This window comes from Periophthalmus magnuspinnatus, chromosome 21 (genome assembly GCF_009829125.3).
Source record: "Periophthalmus magnuspinnatus isolate fPerMag1 chromosome 21, fPerMag1.2.pri, whole genome shotgun sequence".
Lineage (NCBI taxonomy): Eukaryota > Metazoa > Chordata > Actinopteri > Gobiiformes > Gobiidae > Periophthalmus > Periophthalmus magnuspinnatus.
The window spans coordinates 6,413,955-6,433,992 of NC_047146.1; the positions used below are offsets into that span (position 1 = coordinate 6,413,955).

At 39.2% G+C, this 20,038-nt stretch overlaps 1 protein-coding gene across 9 annotated transcripts in view; it reads left to right on the forward strand.

The window, feature by feature from the left end:
* The window catches only part of caska (calcium/calmodulin-dependent serine protein kinase a), a 160,292-nt gene that overhangs the window by 122,276 nt on the left and 17,978 nt on the right, over positions 1–20,038 (forward strand). For 6 of the 9 annotated variants that reach the window (XM_033986390.2, XM_033986391.2, XM_033986393.2 and 3 more), the window contains exons 12-15: positions 7,984–8,061; positions 11,373–11,420; positions 13,114–13,194; positions 19,485–19,673. In XM_033986390.2, the coding sequence (XP_033842281.1) occupies positions 7,984–8,061; positions 11,373–11,420; positions 13,114–13,194; positions 19,485–19,673 (396 nt within the window). The remainder of the gene's footprint in view (positions 1–7,983; positions 8,062–11,372; positions 11,421–13,113; positions 13,195–19,484; positions 19,674–20,038) is intronic. The other 3 variants (XM_033986394.2, XM_033986396.2, XM_055230777.1) reach the window with 1 other exon arrangement.

A 20,038-nucleotide genomic window follows, 5' to 3' on the forward strand; every position in this document is an offset into this window, starting at 1 on the left:
GATGTTGAAGAGTAAAGAGAAAACAGTGGTTGGCTTATTTGAGTTTTATTACTTTGAAAGAGGAGTTTGTTCTGTCTGTGTGTGACTTGTTGACCTTTTCGTGACCCTATTTGTGCCGTATCTGATTTTCCACCTCATATTAAAAGACTATGCTCGTCAGCGATATCTGCATTAGTTTAAATCTGAGAATTTAAACACTTTGGTTGGCATTGATATCTTTGTCTTTTTGTCAGACCTGCGTAATCCTTAGGTTCTTTAAAAGGTCAACTGATTTCAAACCTTGAGTGACGAACGTGGCTTAGTTTGAACTTTTAACATCACCCACTTAGTCATTTCTGCCACTGTGATATTGCAACATGGCACAGAAACAACCGTCATGCCGTTGTTTCCTTATAGTTCTCATATATCGGCCTACTGTTTCCTTGAAAATGCACCAAATGTGTGGGATAGTGTCGGGCAGTTGATTTCCCATGATTCTTGGTAACAATGAGACTGATCGGGTTGAAAAAATGGTGATTTTCGGCAAACTCTACGTTAGTTATTACTCAAGAAAATGCTACGTGAAATTAATACATTTTATTATGCAATGTAAAGGGCGCCACACACTACAGCCACGTCTCAAACAGGAAGTGATCATGTGCGCGCTTCCGTCGACTCTGGCTCCAATTCACTTTATATTGGAAAGCTGTGGCTCCTCTCTCTGTAATTGTTGATGTCAGACTCGTCATTTTGGTCTTAAATGTTTGTATTAACCCTCTCTACATGATCCTGGGGTTTTTATTTTGCTGTTGTGTGTTGTTATTATTCGCCCGTGTAGCCTGGATTTAAAAATTGTCAAAGTAGAGGCCTGTCTCACATCTTCAGAAGGACTGTTCCAGGTTTTAGCTGCAGAAAACTGAAACACTGATTCCCCATGTTTAGTCCTGGTTTAATCCTGGTTTAGTCTTGGTTTAATCCTGGTTTAGCCCTGCTTTAGCCCTGGTTTAGTCCTGCTTTAGCCCTGCTTTAGCCCTGCTTTAGCCCTGCTTTAGCCCTGCTTTAGTCTTGCTTTAGTCCTGCTTTAGTCCTGCTTTAGTCCTGCTTTAGCCCTGGTTTAGTCCTGCTTTAGTCCTGCTTTAGCCCTGGTTTAGTCCTGCTTTAGCCCTGCTTTAGTCCTGCTTTAGTCCTGCTTTAGCCCTGCTTTATCCCTGCTTTAGCCCTGCTTTAGCCCTGGTTTAGCCCTGCTTTAGCCCTGCTTTAGTCCTGCTTTAGCCCTGCTTTAGTCCTGCTTTAGTCCTGCTTTAGCCCTGCTTTAGCCCTGCTTTAGTCCTGCTTTAGCCCTGCTTTAGCCCTGCTTTAGCCCTGCTTTAGCCCTGCTTTAGCCCTGCTTTATCCCTGCTTTAGCCCTGCTTTAGCCCTGCTTTAGCCCTGCTTTAGCCCTGCTTTAGCCCTGCTTTATCCCTGCTTTAGCCCTGCTTTAGCCCTGGTTTAGCCCTGCTTTAGCCCTGCTTTAGTCCTGCTTTAGCCCTGCTTTAGCCCTGCTTTAGTCCTGCTTTAGCCCTGCTTTAGCCCTGCTTTAACCCTGCTTTAGTCCTGCTTTAGTCCTGCTTTAGCCCTTCTTTAGCCCTGCTTTAACCCTGCTTTAGTCCTGCTTTAGCCCTGCTTTAGCCCTGCCTTAACCCTGCTTTAGCCCTGCTTTAGCCCTGGTTTATGCATGTGGCTCTAACATGTGGGAGATGTTCTTTGGTGCTGCTTTAAAGTCTCTTCTCTGAGCCACAGGAGCAGAGACCTGAGTTGAGTCACTATCACTGATCTGCAGCAACTTCCCCCTGATCCTCGCTGTGTGGATGTAAACACACACACACACACACACACACAAGTGTCTACTGTGGCCTTTTTTTACTTTTTTAAAGAGCATTTTAGAGTCTCAAAGTGGCAGTTTTACAATAGTCCGGTAGACGACTTTTAGCTTGTGGCGTGCGGTCTCTTCACTGCCATATCTCATTGTATTCTTTGCTGTGGTTTGCGCTTTTTGTCACGAGTCAATTGTTTAAGACTGAAAAATCCTCTAGTGTGTAGCAGGATTTACATTTTAGTTTACTATACAAAAGCAGTTTTAATACAATTACAGAGCACTAGCCTATCATTTCTATTTCTGTGCCTCGTTGCTACAGTTTTGTCAAATAGGGGAAAGTGCAAAGTCCCTCTGAGCTCGTCAACAGTTTCTCAAGTTGCCGTAGCGTGGGTGGAAGCTTCGCAGTGTCAGTAGACCATTTATCACCACCATCAGGGTGAAAGTTGCTCATTTCTGAAAGTTAAATATAAGTGCATCAAGATTATGAAGCCAGTAATACGTTTTGTTTATGATTTAAAGCTTCTATATGTAAATCGCATAAAATTAAAGGTCCTAAATTACACAAAACTGACTCGTGTGAGCGTTAAGTCGTGTTATTATGTTGTTACCTCCTCAAAAACAGACCTGGAGTTGTGTTTTGTTTCATTCATACATGTTCGAGTAACGCTTTATTAGTCCGTCTAGATCCTCCAAACTCAAAATGCCACAGTTCCACTTTGTGATGTCATGAAGTGGTGGTTTTCAAATTAACAGCTTTTTTTTAACCGTTTGTTCAGTAGAGATTAGAAAGTCCAGAGCTGAACCCGAGTACCTCTTTAACCCCGAAATCAAGAGTTATATTAACATTTTGAGAGTCAACAGATAACAATTTTTAGGGTTATCCTGATTTAGCTAAACGACGCACACAGACGTTTTATTTTTATTTTATTATTTATTTTTTATTACATTTTAATTTTATTTATTTAGAGCACATCTATCAGATTTATTTTCATTTATTTCATTTTTTATTTTAGCATGTATTTATTTTAGCATTTATTAATTTTATTATTTTATTTTATTATTTATTTTTTATTACATTTTAATTTTATTTATTTAGAGCACATCTATCAGATTTATTTTCATTTATTTCATTTTTTATTTTAGCATGTATTTATTTTAGCATTTATTTATTTTATTATTTTATTCTATTATTTATTTATTTTATTATTTATTTATGTATTCATTTATTTTATTATTTCGAGCACATGTATCGGTTACACTTAAAGCACATTTCACAAATTAATCCTTATATAACCTCAAAAAGGAGTGGGAAGAAGAAAATTTATTAAATCCCACCCCTGTCTTCATTTATTTCATTTTTACTCTTAATTTAACATTTTGAGGAGTAGTAACCACACGCTGTAAAGTGTAGATTAATAAGTAAAAAGAAAAAAAACATTGTAAAAGATGGTGGCAAACTGGAAAAACAGGAATTCAGCTGATGTGTAAATCTGTGAACACTTATAGAAACGTGCCCATGATGTTCAGTTTTATGAGACATAGTGAGACAGTCTGTTAACCAACTTCCTTCTTGTAATATGAGTTTTTTCTTTCAAAGTTGTCACTATTAACTGTTAAAAAGAGAAATGTGTTATTTTACCTGGAGGTGAAAAAGAGCAAATTAGAATAAATAAAACAAATAGTTGAACTTGTCTTTAGAGGCTGCGTTTGTCGTGTCTGTGACTTTTCAGAGCCGCGCTGCACCTGGACCAGCATCGCTATTTTACTCAGACCTAAAACATAAATGTAGTGGCACAAAGTTCACAAATAAAGCGAGTAAGAAAGTGAAGATGCACCAATGACTACAGATACCAATTCATCTCGGTCAAATGCAAAAAAAAGAAAGAAAAGTAAACGCTTATGTGAAATATGCAGGATTGAACCCAGTCCTTCATCGATGGCGAAGACGTGGGAAAATTGTATTAACTTCAGCTATATCAATTCAAATAACCCCAACTCAGACCCCGATTTAACTTTTAAACAGTCAAAATGATGAGTTTTGTGTTAAAAACAACTCTGAAATGTTAGCCGTCCAGTTTCGCTGTATTAGACTCTATGAAATCTATTAATAAAACTGTGAAACCAAGTGGTGTTTCCAGATTTGCGATAATGTTGTGACCACAGCTGTCTCCGTTTTCAGAGTTTTACACCCCAAGAGGAGGGTCAAACCTATACAAAGGAGTGTGCTGCCCTCCCTCAAATCACTAGAACAATGACTCCAATTGTAAAGTCTAAGACCCTGCATTCAAAACCAGTTGAGCCTTCTGCATCCACACACACACACACACACACACACACCACTCCAGTTCTCCGCCTCTGTGGCAAAATAAACCGCTCTCGTCTGCTCGGCTGGCTGCGTTTTTCTCACAAACTACTTTCTGTCTCTTGGGTGAGTGTGTTTTCATCGTCTGTTTGCCTCAGATCTACACGAAGGAAATAGCGTTTTATCACAACACCGCGCGAGGAAATTTGATGTCGGCGAAGCATCCCGCGTGTGTGTTTTTTAGAGTTTGACGAGTATAATGAGCCGCTGCAGACGAACGCGTTGTGTTTTTGTATTCGCTATTGGGATTCGGGCTTTAAAAGGTTCTCCTAAAGCAAATTATGCGTTGTTTTTTTTCTTCTCATGTGTTTCCTGTGTGTTTTGTTTGCTTGAATGTGTGTTTTTACTGTATATTTAATCTTCTTTTTGCACTATAACTGACTCAGGAAGACGCCTTTGTTGTAGTAAATGTTATACAAGTTTTTGTTATGTTATAATCCCAAGATCATGTAAAAAAAAACTGCAGCGCTTTTGTTTTGTAGGGTGGGTAAAAAAGAGAATCAATACGCGATAGAAATTTTGGGGCCCGGGGCAAGAAGCGTCACATGGGCCCCCCTCTAATATTAAATAATCGGCAGAGGTTCTAGTTTTGGGGCCTTAAGAACCTGGGGCCCGGGGGGAAACGGACCATTTATCATTTTCGTTTTGTTTTTGAAAAGAAAAACGCAAAGAACACACCACTTTTGTCTGGTTGTGTTTGTTTTTTGATCACTGACCCCGCTCCACTCACTGTCACATGTCTCTTTTAGATCTCATCACTGCATTGAACTGTCTGGTACTGAAGGGCCCCTGTCTCCAGCCTCCGCCTCACTCTCTTTCTGTCTCTTTCTTTCTTGTTCTCTCTTTCTGTGTCTGTCTCTCCCTCTCTGTCTCCCTTCTCTCTCTATTTTTCTCTATCCCTATTTTATCTTTTTCTTTCGCTCTTTCCCTCTTTCCATGTCTCTCTTCCTCTGTCTTGCTCTCTCTTATCTATTTTTCTATCTCTCCCTCTCGCTTCTCTCTTTCTCTGCTCCATCTCTGCCCTGACAAAATGTAAGCTGTCCTGTATCTCTTTCTCGCTTCTCTCTTTCTGTCTCTTTTCCTCCTTCTCTTCTCTTCCTGCCTCTTCCTTCCCTCTCTTTCTCTCTTCCTCTCTTCTCTGTCTTCCTCTGCTCCTTCTCTTCTCTCCCTTCCTCTGCTCCTTCTCTTCTCTCCCTCCCTTCTGTCTTCTTCTGCTCCCTTTCTTCTCTCTCTTCATCTGCTCCCCCTCTTTCTCTCCTCTCTGTCTGTCTCTTTTCCTCCTTCTCTTCTCTTCCTGTCTCTTCTTTCCCTCTCTTTCTCTCTTCTCTCTCTTCCCCTGCTCCCTTTCTTCTCTGTCTTCCTCTGTTCCATCTCTTCCTCTCTTCTCTGTCTTCCTCTGCTCCCTCTCTTCTCTGTCTTCCTCTCCTCCCTCTTTTCTTTGTCTTCCTCTGCTCCCTCCCTTCTTTCTCTTCCTCCCCTCTCTCTCTTCCTCTGCTCCCTCTTTTCTCTCTCTTCCTCTCCTCCCTCTTTTCTCTGTCTTCCTCTCCTCCCTCTCTTCTCTCTCTTCCTCTGCTCCCTCCCTTCTCTCTCTTCCTCCCCTCTCTCTCTTCCTCTGCTCCCTCTCTTCTCTCTCTTCCTCTGCTCCCTCTCTTCTCTCTCTTCCTCTGCTCCCTCTCTTCTCTCTCTTCCTCTGCTCCTCTCTTTCTCTCTCTCTGTCTCAGCTCCTTCTCTTCTCTGACAGACTTCATCTGTCCTGTGTGTTCTCACTCTGCAAGTTCCACTGAAAAAACAATGAGACACAAGACTCAATATTTGCGATCGGAAGCAGCAGTATCTGAATAGAGTTTGTGTTGCCGTTGTCGTTGTGGTCACTTTTGTTGTTGTTGTTATTGTCATTGTTGTTGTCATTGTCACATTGTTGTTTTCGTTGTCGTCGTCGTCATTGTTGTCGTTGTTGTCATTGTCATCGTCGTTGTTGCCGTTGTTTTCGTGGTTGCTATTGTCATCATTGTTGTTATCGCCGTTATTGTTGTCGTTGTTGTCGCTGTTGTTGCTGTTGTTGGCGTCGTCATTGTGATTGTTGTTGTCGTCGTTGTTTTCGTCGTTGTTGCTGTCTTCATTCTTGTCATCATTGTTGCTGTTGTCGTCGTCATTGTTGTCATAGTTTTCGCTATTTCATCGTCTTTGTTGTCGTCATCATTGTTGTTGTCGTCGTTGTTGTCATCGTTGTCTTTGTTGTTGTCATTGTCGTTGTTGTCATCATTGTCGTTCTTGTTGTCGTGGTTGTTGTCATCGTCGTTGTTGTTATCGTTGTTGTTGTCGTTGTTGTCGCTGTCATCGTTGTGTCGTCATTGTTGTCGTTGTTGTTGTTGCCGCCATCGTTGTTGTTGTCATGTGACGGGACACACACACACACACACACACACACACACAGTCTTTGTCCGCTGCACACAGTGTCTTAAATCCTGACTGGGTGCACAGAGGCTGCAGGCGTGAGGGACTTTATGGCTCAGCTGGGGCCCAAATGAAACATGGCTCTTGTGTGGAACGTCCTCGGGCCACAGAGAGAACACTTTGTTTTGCCAGTACAAGTTTAACACCAGGTGCTAGCTTAAATGCTACTGGAAAGATTCAGTGTCTTTGCATGGTGTATGGTTATTGAGCAAATTTGACAATATTTTCTCTAGAGACGGACGCACATATCGGCCTGTATTTGTCTCCAGCACAGGCAGATATTTTGTTTTGGTCGATCTACACAACAAGTTTTATTTTAACACTCTAGCATTAGCAACCTCGGGGAAAGAAGGCGCCTGATTTGTCTGTTATTAATGTTCATATCTTGATTTACAGACACAATAGTGAAATAAAAACACCAGGATCATGTAGAGCGGGTTAATACGAACATTTAAGACCAAAATGACGAGTCTGACAGCAGCAGATACAGAGAGAGGCCAGAGTTTTTCAATGTAAAGTGAATTGGAGCCAGAGTCGATCTTTACTATTTTAAATCTGCTAATGCGAATAATTTGACACATTACCCAAAAGCAGGCTTAAAAGTAGGAGATTATGCATTCCAGTTGTCTTTTTTTGTTTGTTTTTTTCTTTGGCTACTCTAAAAATATTGAAACTTATCTTCAAAATGGGACTTCGTAAAGATTATAGGACCTCGAAAAAATGTTTAAAAGCTGTTTTCTGTTTATTCAGCTGTGCCATCTTGCTTCTAGTTTAAATAAAAAATACAAAATATATTTTTTTTAAAGTGCCTATGACAGTTTTAACTACATTTTTGACCAAAACACACAAATGTAAGATTTTAAGATTTTTTTTTTTGTACCTCGGTTTAAAATTTTACTTCCTGGTTGGAAATTATGACATCACACTAGGGAATTTACATAACTGTCACCTAGCAACCACCTGGTATCATAGGCCAAAGCTCATCTAATGTACACAGGGATTATTAATGGACAAGTTAAAATAAAAGACCTTAAAAACATAACTTTATTTTGTTGAAATCATGTTTAAAATCTCCGGAAAAAATGTGTTTCTTTTGTAAATTGAGCCAATGAGTGAGCGATGAGTGTTAAACTATAATTTATATTTACAAGTTTTATCCCACCAGCGTAAGCCAAAATTTCTGAATCTTCAAAACCTGTCATACGCACTTGGAACAAATATGAACAGAAACTTTAAAAAAAAAAAAAAAAAAAAATCATTTGCATTTGACCCAGGAGCGCACGGTTCTTCTTGGGCGCAGAGTGAGAAGGTGATTGACTTGTTTGTGTTGCAGCTCTACGATAAGATCAACAGCAGGTCCTCCCCGCTGATCCGAAACCCTCCCAGTGATGGAGTGCAGAGAGCCAAAGAGGTGAGTGGCACCTTCAACTCGAGATAAACGTTTCTTACCCTCTCTTTCCTCGTGTTTGTGTTGTTATTAAAGGTCCGATATTACGCAGAATTGACTCTCGTGAGCTTTAAGCCGTGTTATAATGCTATTAATGCATCAAAAACAGACCTGGAGTTGTGTTTTGTTTCATTCACACATGTTTGAGTCACACTTTATTATTAGTCTGTAGCATCTCCAAACCTCAAAACGCTCTGTTCCACCTTGTGATGTCATGAAGTGGTAGTTTTCAAGTTAACAGCTCCTTTTACCGTTCGTTCAGTACAGATCGGCAATTCCAGATTAGCTGAAATGATCTAAATGATTCTAGAAATGAAGGTGTGTGGAGTTTAAAGACACAGCGGAGCACTTCCTGTATCACCACATGATGACATCACAAAGTGGAACAGAGTGTTTTCAGTTTGAGAGAAGAACTCAGCCTAAATACGCAGGGTTTGTGTGTGAATGAAACAAAAAAAAAAAAAACAACACAACTCCAGGTCTGTTTGTGATGAGAAAACACCATTACAACAGAGATCACAAAAAAGCCTAATACGGGACCTTTAAACTGCTCATTTTTAAAATCTACAGCTTTTTGAAAACTAATCACTTAAAACTTTGTCTTCGTTCTTGAACTTTAATTACTGCTGCCTGCTCTGTCCACTCTCTGTGTACTTATTCTGAGAAGGAAAAACATAGAAAAAAAATAGTTTAGCCAGAGAAATAATATCAGTAGTACTACGTTCACATACACTACCAGTCAAAAGTTTTTTATTTTTTTATTTTTACGACGTTTACATTTTATATACATACAGAAGTCATCAAATATATGAAGTAAAATATATGGAATTGTGTAGCAATGAAAAAAAAAGTTAACTGTACTAATGTTTCTATGTTTTATAATCAAATCCTCAAAGTAGCCAACTTTTACTGCGTTTTTAAACTTTTTTTTTTCTTTACTACATAATTCCATATATCGTACTTCATATATTTGATGCATTCTGTGTGTATAAAATGTAGAAAGTAGTAAAAATAAAGTGAGAGTGTGTCCAAACCAGGGGCGGCGACAACATCATATTAGCTTTAATACATCACTACAGGGGTTAACTACATTTAAAGCAGCAAAGCAAACGTGGAAAGTGTTGGCGAGGGGTACGTTCCAAGACCTTAGCCCCCCCATCTTAGCTCCTCCAAATGAAAATCTCTGGCGCCGCCCCTGGTCCAAACTTTTGACTGGTCATGTTTATCATTTGTTAGTTTTGTTTGTGAAATATTGCAGTTTTGATTCTCATCTAAGACCAATTTTTAGCAGCTTACGTGAACAATAATACATATTTTAAGAGTTGTGACTTTGTTTTTCATCAAAAGAAATAAGAATAAAAACAAAAAAACTGTTTGACTCAGTGCTGATGTAGGGCAAATGTTGATTGTTGGTGCAGTGACTGATTAGAAAGAACAGAACATTTTTGGTTTCCGGGGTTTGGCTTCAGCTATTTGAGTATTTTCCTGTCGTTTAACTCTCACTAAAACTGCAGTGTGACCAGCCCGTGTTTGTAGTGGTGGTGAGTGCAGGGTTTAGTGCAGTTTACTATGTGCTGTGTTGGTTTTGGGACCAATTAAATCGTTTTTAAGGGTTGGTCAAAAGCGGCGTCTTGATTTTAAGACAAAAGTTACGCTGTTGGTGGTTTTGGAGTCAGACAGACCTGGCTAATTAACCCAGATTTGACCCAATGTTACGAAAATCCGACCGCGGAAATGTTTTTTTTTTTTTTTTTTTTGCTTTTAAATAGAAATGAATGGATTAAAAGTCAAGCTTTAAGCCGTTTTGCTAAACACGTTCTCCAGGCTGTTCAGAATGTGCAGTGTGAGCTTTAGTTTGCACAGTACAATAGACTGTTCATAAACACATTGTGCGTCGTGTTTAAGCCTAATCCAAACACTGGAGCATATTTATAAAGCTGTTGCTAGGTCATAAACTGCGGACATAAGGGTTGAGTGTGTGCAGAATGGCTGTCAAAAGTATCGAAAATCAGATGCTGATCGATAATAAAATGAATATCGAAACTAGACACATATTTAAAGTTATCCATCCTGAAAAAAACAACAAATTTTAACATTTTCTGAACAGTTTCATCTTTCAACTAGAGTAAGACCCCATGGTGTAGCAATCAGATACTATTATTTTGTGTTGAAAATTATAATATTGTCTAAAAAAAAAGCTTTTAAAAGTATCATTTAGGTATTAAAATCGGTGTCGGGTATCAAGTCTATTCTATCGAAATAGAGTTGGACATTTTGGTATCGTGACAACACTAGTGTGCAGTCACATTACAGTAGCTCCATGAACTGTATATATAAATGGACATAGCTAACGTGCTAGCTGCCATGTTCCAAATAGTCACTGTCATTTTGGTTCGTATTAGCCCGCTCTACATGATCCTGGTGTTATTATTTCCCCATTGTGTCTGTAAATCAAGATATGAACATTAATAACAGACAAATCAGGCGCCTTCTACTAGCGTTAGCAACCATTTGATTGACAGCGTTGCTAAGCGTCCATTCCCTGCTAAACCAGTGGTGCGGGCAGGAAGGGGCGTTACCTTTAACAGCCTCGCTCCTGATTGGCTCTTTGGTTGCTATGATACTCACGGTCGGAATTACAAATATGAAACTCGGCTCAAAATTGGCCGCTGTAACTGCTCTAGCCTCGATGAGCTTCAGTTTTTTGGAGCTGAACGCTGTGGGTGACGTCACACTCACTCAGTCCACTTCTTTTTACAGTCTGTGAGCAGGTGAAAGAGATAGATTTAATAAAAAAAAGCACAAACCCATTATGTATTGTTCATTTATTTATTTTAAGATAGTAAACTTACATAGATGCATTTGCAATTTTGGCAGAAATAATCCAAACATTAGCATGAAATATTATAAAATGCAAAGTTAAAATCGATGTTTTATCCTTCCTCTTTCCTCTTGCATCGTCCCACTGTTTTTCCTTAAACTTCAGCTGATGTCACGTCTGCTGCCGCTGCTTCTTCTCTGAGGTTTTGAGCTCATTTAAACTTGTGTGTCAAAGCGCTTAAAACGTCTCTCTAATTCTGATTCTTAATTTCTAATCTCTGAGACTGGATCTTGTATTCTCGGCTAATGGCTATAAATACTAATCCTGCTCCCCCACTAATACACTGATTAAATCTGAGGGCGGAGTCTCCCCTCCTCTGTCACCTTTGACCTTTCCCCCCCTCCGAGTCAAAAGCTTGAATAATGATTGTTCCTGTGTCTTCCTCCGTTTGAAGAGACCCTCCCAAGATGGAGCAAGTGGCGCTTTGAAACATCTGGAATATGTAAGAGCCAAGACCTCACCATCACACCATGTTTACAGTAATGACAGGATTAGCCGGCTAAATGAGATTAGCGTGGGAATGTTTTCACGGTGATGGAAAAAGCTATGATAAAAACATATACCTTTTGTTTAGATGTAATTTTACGTTTAACATGGTCGCTATGAACAACTGCAATAATTATATTTCTTTTGCAGCTTGTGTAGTAACTAAAATGCTAACGAACATTTAGCGTTTGCGTTTGGAAGTAACAGTAATGGAAGTAGTAATAAAGACGCCACGTGATAATATTGTTATAGCTCAAGACATGATTTTCAAGATATTCAACATTTCCAGGATTTATTTCAGAGCTTTTGCTACTCGTTTAATATCACTGACAAATGGTGCTTTAAAAATGTTTTGTTATGTCGATACGCTCAACAATTGTACAAATATTACACATTCATATGAAACCATCAAGCAACTAAGTACGTGTAGTGAAAATACGTATAGAGTACTAGTTTTGAGTAGTATTTTTGTACAGTTACTCTTTCATTTGGTGGTATTCAGAGGGGAGGGGCACATGGTGATATTTTATCATGTAATTTTGGTTTTGCATTGCAGGTTTTTAGTGAGAAATAAACGAAACACAGCTCTTGAGACGCGGGTGTGTTCAATTTTAGTTCTCTAATTAGATATAAGTTAATCCATAACAAACATGGCAACAAAAAAAAAAAGAAGTTTGTAATTATGTGTAGTATTTTTCTCACTAAAATCTAATGCAGCTTGGTGTAGAAGTATTTCATGTACTCAGAATGCAGTACTCTGATTGGCCCAGGGGGGGCAGTAATCATTTGTGGAACAGCTGTTTAAACATGTAACTTATTTATATTATTGAAATTATAATTATTCATATCTAGAACATTTAAACCATCAGACACTTTAATAATTATCCTGATATAATCGTTAATCGCATTTATTTTGGACATGATAATCGTGATGCCAAATTGCAACGTCGCCCCCTGTCTGTGTGAAAGAATACAGCACTCTGGTCGGTCCGCGTAACAGAACACCTCACAAAACTCATTATAACACAGTTTTTATTGCAGTATCCTGTAAGTAAATACATTTTCAGAGTGTTCTTCACGTCCCTGTCAATCAGATAATGTCAAAACATGTCGGAACACAGCAAAAAAACAGACGGATTTGAACGCATCACTTAAGACGAAGATCAAAGATTCTATTGTCCTGACACCGAGACACGTGAGACCTGTTTTTCAAAATGTCATCAGAGAACGGAAATCACCTTCGCTTTAACCTTACAAGAATTTTTGAACGTAATTCTGCTTCCAACAAATGCACACACCATCTGCAATATGTATGAAACGCACTGACGGACAGGTGAACTCGAGTAAATCCCCCCGAGAGAGGCCCTAATCCCCACAATGCCACATTCAGCATTCAGGCTCCACATAACTGGAGCGGACATGAGCTGATGTGTCCAGCTGAGAAAGAGGAGGGGCTCACACTTGACCACATTCTTGAGTTCCTGACCTGTGTCCAGCGGTGATTTCACATTGGCCACAGAGGCGAGGGGAGGCGGTTTAGGGCGAGTTAAGAGCGGAGGACGCAGAGGTGGTTGGAGCTGGAGACAGGTACAGAAGCGGGAGAGGGTTTCGTGACGGAATAACCGACCCGAACTTTGTTTCTGCTTCAGGTGTTGGAGGAGATCTCGTGTTACCCGGAGAACCACGAAGCGAAGGAGCTGAGGAGGATACTGACACAACCGCATTTCATGGTGAGTTTCATAATAAATGTGCTCACGGGGGCGACGGTGGCTCAGTTGGTAGAGCGTTTGCGCACGGATTTGACTGCTGACTGTTTGAATCACGCTCTCGATTAAAAACGTCACTGCTGGAGCGTGTATGTGTCCTTGGGCAAGACACTTAATCCACTTAATCGCTCCCAGAGTCTGCGTACACCGGTGTGTGAATGTGTGTGTGAATGTGTGTGTGGTTCCTTGATATAAAGTACTTTGAGTGACTTGGAAGTATATAAAAATGTGACTATTTACCATAATGATGATTGCTAATAAACAAATCAAGCTAGTGTCGTCGTCTGCTGCACTTTAAACTCTTAACCAGGCAGTACAAGTTATTTTTAAGCGTTTTTTTAATGCTTTTCCGTCAGGCTTTTCCATTTTTATATATATTTTTAAGCATTACAAACTTTAAATGCAAGATATTGTTAAACTTTCATGTCAAATAATTAACATTTCCATGACGATAACCAGGTGTCAGACTTCCCACTCGAAAAGTTTAACATCAGTTTCGCTGATTAACGCCCTCGTCCCTCTTCTTCGCTGATCACATCACGTGAACTCGCCCCTGATCGACGGCTCGTTTTCACCTCGACGGCCTGACAAAAATTCCTATCGAGCAGACTGGGGGAGGTATGGACCCGGCAGGTTGTGGGTTGAGCACTAAATCACGTTTAATATGACTGGATCCTTGGATGCCAGAGCCGTGTAAACTCACAGAGGGGCGAGAAAGCCACTGTCCCGCCCACATTCTTCTGAGTTCGGGCCAGAGTCAACACCGGACGACTCCTGAGAATATAACGTTTGTTTACATGAATATTAGTGGGTTTTTAAAAGAGGCGAGACTCCCCATATCACCAGGGAATATGAATTATCCAGGAGTGAAAGTTTGGCCTTGAGGAGGAGCGTTGGGAAGTGAGGAGCAAAACAAATCAAAACAAAGATGCTGATTTTTTAAATATATTGTGTTATTCAGGGTTAAATGCTCTTGATTATATATTTAGTTTTATTCTTCCCACTCCTTTTTGAGCTTGTATAAGGATTAATTTGTGAAATGTGCTTTTAGTGTAACCGATACATGTGCTCGAAATAAAATAAATGAATACATAAATAAATAATAAAATAAATAAATAATAAAATAAAATAATGAAATAAATAAATACTAAAATAAAATAATAAAATAAATAAATGCTAAAATAAAATAATAAAATAAATAAATACTAAAATAAAATAATAAAATAAATAAATGCTAAAATAAAATAATAAAATAAATAAATGCTAAAATAAAATAATAAAATAAATAAATACTAAAATAAAATAATAAAATAAATAAATGCTAAAATAAAATAATAAAATAAATAAATGCTAAAATAAAATAATAAAATAAATAAATGCTAAAATAAAATAATAAAATAAATAAATACTAAAATAAAATAATAAAATAAATAAATGCTAAAATAAAATAATAAAATAAATAAATGCTAAAATAAAATAATAAAATAAATAAATGCTAAAATAAAAATAATAAAATAAATAAATACTAAAATAAAATAATAAAATAAATAAATGCTAAAATAAAAATAATAAAATAAATAAATACTAAAATAAAATAATAAAATAAATAAATGCTAAAATAAAATAATAAAATAAATACATGCTAAAATAAAAAAATGAACTAAATGAATTAAAAACAAAACAAAATACCGTAAATTTCGGACTACAGAGCGCACCTTGATATAAGCCGCACCAGCTAAATTTGAAGAGAAAATCAATTTTGTACATATATAAGCCGCACCTGAATAAAAGCCGCAGGTTTTCATATTGTAACATGAGATATTTACACAGAAAGACGCTGCACCGACACGCTTTTTTTTTAAACTGTGCCTGAAAATTGGCACCAACACGACATCAACACGGGATGAACACATCTGCAGGTTTAGAAAATAAAGCTGCACCAACACGGAAAATCTGCTTTTATTTCCTCTGAAAACTTTTGTCGTCTTTTTACATTGACCAAGTTGGATTCATTGATGTCGAGCTTACATGCAGTGGCTCTATTTCAGGGGTCGGCAACTCGCGGCTCCGGAGCCGTATGCGCCTCTTTCAGCCTTATACTGCGGCTCTGCGTGGCTTGGGAACTGACAGACACAGCTCACAGTCCTGCGTAAAGAGCCCTGATTTTCAGACGCTGTGCGCACAGGGGTCAGGAGCAACTTTGGCCCGTCCCTAATGACACACTAATAAGCTCGTCCGTAGATGTATCATGAAAATCCTGCTGGAAATCGCCACAGAAATCTATTTGATGTAGTAGCAAGTATATTATCTGCTCTTGTCTCCGCGGTGACGTATCACGTATAACACATCAGACACGACGCACAAAAGTAGAGCCACAAGCGAGTGAAAATGAGCCAAAACAAAAGTCTTTGGAGATCTTTTAACAAAGGGGAAAAGGACAACTGAGGAGCCAGAAGAGGAGACTACGATCTCCAAGAAAAAGAAAGATAAATTTAACAGACAATGCCTACTTAAAATCTGGGTTTGTCGCTACAGGTGACTCTCACGCACAGTCCGCTCTGCGTAACATACGGGAAAAGCAAATAAGGCAATGAAACCTTCAAAACTGCTTTGGCACATGGAGAATAAGCACCAGGGATTAAACGATACGCTACGAGTTTTTTTGTTGTTTTTTTTAAAGAAACTGCGGAGTAGAGTAGACATAATCACATAATCAGCGCGATGCATGATGCAGCGGTTTGGTGAGTTGTATTTTTTAATGCACTTAAGTTGTTTTTGCCATATTTATCTGCCACGTGTAGAAGGCTTGTCCGTGAAAGTAAAACCTACATTATTCCGTTACATTATTTTTATTATACAGTGTTATCTTCATTTTAGATGTCAAAAAGTATTTGCGGCTCCCAGTGTTTTATTTTACGTGGAAAGTGGGTCCAAATGGCTCTTTGCGTGTTAAAGGCCGACCCCTGCTCTGTTTCCTTTCTGTTTCTTTATCTTAAAAACTGCATCATATCCATTTCATGATGCGCAAAATGATCGTTCAAAATCAAAACTAGTGAATTCTTCAGAGCAGAATCTTTCCCCACGTCTGTCTCACTTTTATGTTTACAGCTAGAGAGCGCCCCCCAGGGGCCGTTATCCAGTAAAATTCCATATATAAGCCGCACTGCTGTAAAAGCCGCAGGGTTCAAAGCGTGGAAAAAAAGTAGCGGCTTATAATCCGAAATTTACGGTACACAATTAAGGTGCATCTTTATTTAAGGGCAACTTTTGATCACACTCCTCGGTTCAGCACATATAAAATGGACATAGCTAACCTGCTAACCCGCTCTACATGATCCTGGTGTTTTTATTTCACTATTGCGTCCGTAAATCAAGATATGAACTTAATAAAAGACAAATCAGGCGTCTTCTTTCCCCAAGCTCGCTCCCGCTAGCGTTAGCAACAGATTTGATTGACAGTTGCTAAGCGCTCGCTCACTGTTAAACCAGCTGTTACCTTCAACAGCCTCGCACCGGATTGGCTCTTTGGTTGCTATGATACTCACAGTCAGAATCTTGAATATCAAACTCGACTCCAGATTCGCCGCTATAACCGCTCTGGCCTCGATGAGCTTCATTTGACTGGAGCTGAACTCACTTAGTCCACTTCTTTACACACTTCTATGGTTCAGCATGAGTCATTTTTACATCTGATTACATAAACATGGCAAAGGAACAAAAGTAAAATATAGGCGTGCGCAAAAATATCGAAATATCATTATGTCGTTTAACTTGATGATACCATATTGATATCGTGGGCTGCTTAACAATATATCACCAAGAGGGTTTCTTTTTGTATATCTTACTGAATGGTTTTGGGAAGTGCTACAGTTTTGTTGCTTTTTTTAGAGGAAGGAAACTTGATTATGTAACATATGTAGTGCATATTTACTGTTTATGATTCAAATGGTGTGTTTCATATTCACTTTTTGCGTTTCATATTCACTTTGAGTTCGTTTAAGCCTCAGAGGAATAAGTTTAACAGTTTTGTTTGCTTCTCGTTGGTCAGGGTTTTTTTAAATGGCATTGATCATGAAATAAGGAGCCAAATGTCTTTATCTTTTACTTTCTTTAACTGTCTCGAAATCTACAGGACTGGTCTTAAAACCTGATCATAACATACAGATTTTCGTCTCGCTGCTTCCTTTTTCTCAAACCTCGAGTTAACTCCGAGCCGCTGATCACTGGAGGAAGTAGTTACCCTTTGACCCCTCCCTCATTAGGGTACAGTGTCTCCCCATGCGCTCCCGTTAGTTCACGCAGCGGTGACTTCCTGTGTGTCTCGGCGTATCACTTCTCTTTGGTGTTTGATGGAGACTGACGTGAGAGGGGGGCTGCTGGGAGAGAGTTCTGCTGCCCTCTACGTTTGGGTGAATGGGGCGGGTGGGGGCGGGTGGGGGCGGGTGGGGGCGGGTGGGGGCGGGTGGGGACAAGGATAGAGGGATAGTACTTACTCTGTTCTTACTTCTGTCTTTAATTTTATTTTCTTAATCGGTGATACTCGTAGGATTCGGCAGCGTTGCGTAGTATTTTTGGTGCAAATGATTTAAAAAAATAGCTAGCGAGACGTGCTGTTATCCATGTTATCCATAGGTGGCGCTAACAGCTACACGGCTCGTTGTTGCGGTGACGTTTGGGTGGGAGTGAGTGTGCGGTGTGTCGGGTTTTGCGCTCTGAAGTTCAAGGATTCGAGGAAATTTTGTCAGATGAGAATGAAAACTGATTAACCAGTGGTGGAAGAAGTACTAGATTTTGTTACTTAAGTAAAAGTACAGATACAGAGGTAAAAAGTAAAAGTATCACATGAAAAAATCTGTGTAATTAAAAGTATTTAAGTACCCGTTTAAAAATGTGCTTAGAGAGTAAAAAGTAAAAGTATTTCAGTGTTAAATGTAGTGATATTGATTCAAATTGACACATATTTTTGGTCACAGGAACAATACGAATCCATTTCTTCCATTTTCTTCTGAATTTTGTGTTTATTTTTGTTTGTTCAAAGTCGAAGCTTGAACTGGAAAACTTTAGTCAGGATGTTTCCACGAACACGGTAAAAAATAACCCCTCAAATCATACGAAAAGTAGTTTTTACTTTTCAGTCCTGTTCAAAAATGTAGTGGAGTAGAAAGTACAGATACTGCTCTCAAATGTGCTGGAGTATAAGTAAAAAGTATCCAGTGTAAAATTTACTTAAGTAAAGCACAGATTCCTAAAAATACTACTTTACTGTGGGTGTGGGTGAGTTTGTTTGTTGCATCAGTGCAGAATCTTGTTCACACTTATGGCAGATGTCAGGGAAAGTGTTAGGCGTTTCTAGACTGATTTGTGCATGTTTGAGTAATCTTTTCTTCGCTTATTTTCAAGACGACATTTTGCTGATCTACCCCCTTTTTTTTCCCCCTTCCTCCGGTACAGGCCCAATGTGACGTACGCACTTCCTTCTCCAGTTTTATTTCCTTAATCTGTGATACTTGTAGGATTCGGCAGCGTCGCGTAGTCATTTTGGTACGATTGAAAAAAAAAAAAATCCTCGCGAGTGTGACGTGCAGCTGTCCGTAGGGGGTGCCAACAGTTACACGCCGCTTTGTTGTGATGACGTTTGCGCCGACACCAGCTCCCAGCTCCCTTTTATTAAGTCGTTTTAGATGAATATTGTGATTTAAAATGTGTAAATTTTAACATAATGATCCACAGGTGTCAGAAATGAGAACTATAGAGACACAAACGCAACAGGGCCGATTTTAATCTGTTTTGTTGAAGAAAACGGCACCCCTTGTCAATTCACTTCCAATAACACATCTATTCTAATTTATAAAAAGACAAATGGGTGACTGCAGCTTGGTTATTCCACTCACTTAAGTCTTGCAGTACTCAACATAGAACAGGTGCAGGTCGTTAAAAAGCAAAATGGTTGTGCTCAGTGTTTGTTTTTCAGGTTTGTGTAATGCTTTTTTAAATGTGGGATCTCCTTGCTTCTGGCTCCAATTCACTTTGCATTGAAAAACTGTAACTGCTGCTGTCAGACTCGTCATTTTGGTCCTAAAATGTTCATATTAACCCGCTTTACACGATCCCAGGTTATTTATTTAGCTGTTATTTCTGCAAATCAATACATGAACATTAATAACAGACAAAACAGACCCCTTCTTGTACGGTTTACGACCTGGGATGATCGTTTCGGTATCTCGGCGCTAACTTCTTCCTGTCTGTTTGCGCAGGCTTTGCTACAGGCTCACGACGTCGTTGCCCATGAGGTCTACAGCGACGAGGCTCTAAGGGTAACTCCGCCCCCCACCTCGCCGTACCTGAACGGAGACTCGCCCGAAAGCACCAACGGAGACATGGACCTGGAGAACGTGACCCGAGTGAGGCTGGTGCAGTTTCAGAAGAACACAGACGAGCCCATGGTAGAGTGTCCCATACCATTTTGCAAGTAAAAGTAGTAAAGTACTGTGTTTGTGTAGTATACATTTTAGGGATCTGTACTTTACTTAAAGGGCCCATGTTACGCTATTTTCTGATTTGTTCTAATGTCGTTTCCTCGTCACAAACAGACCTGGAGTTGTTGTTTTTTTGTTTCATTCACACATGTTTCACACACAAACCCTGCATATTTAGGCTGATCTCAAACTGAAAACACTCTGTTCCACCTTGTGACGTCATCATGTGGTAATACAGGAAGTGCTCGGCTGTGTTTTTAAACTCCAAACATCTTCACTAGAATCATTTGGATCATTTCAGCTAATCTGGAGTTGCCAATCTCTTCTGAACT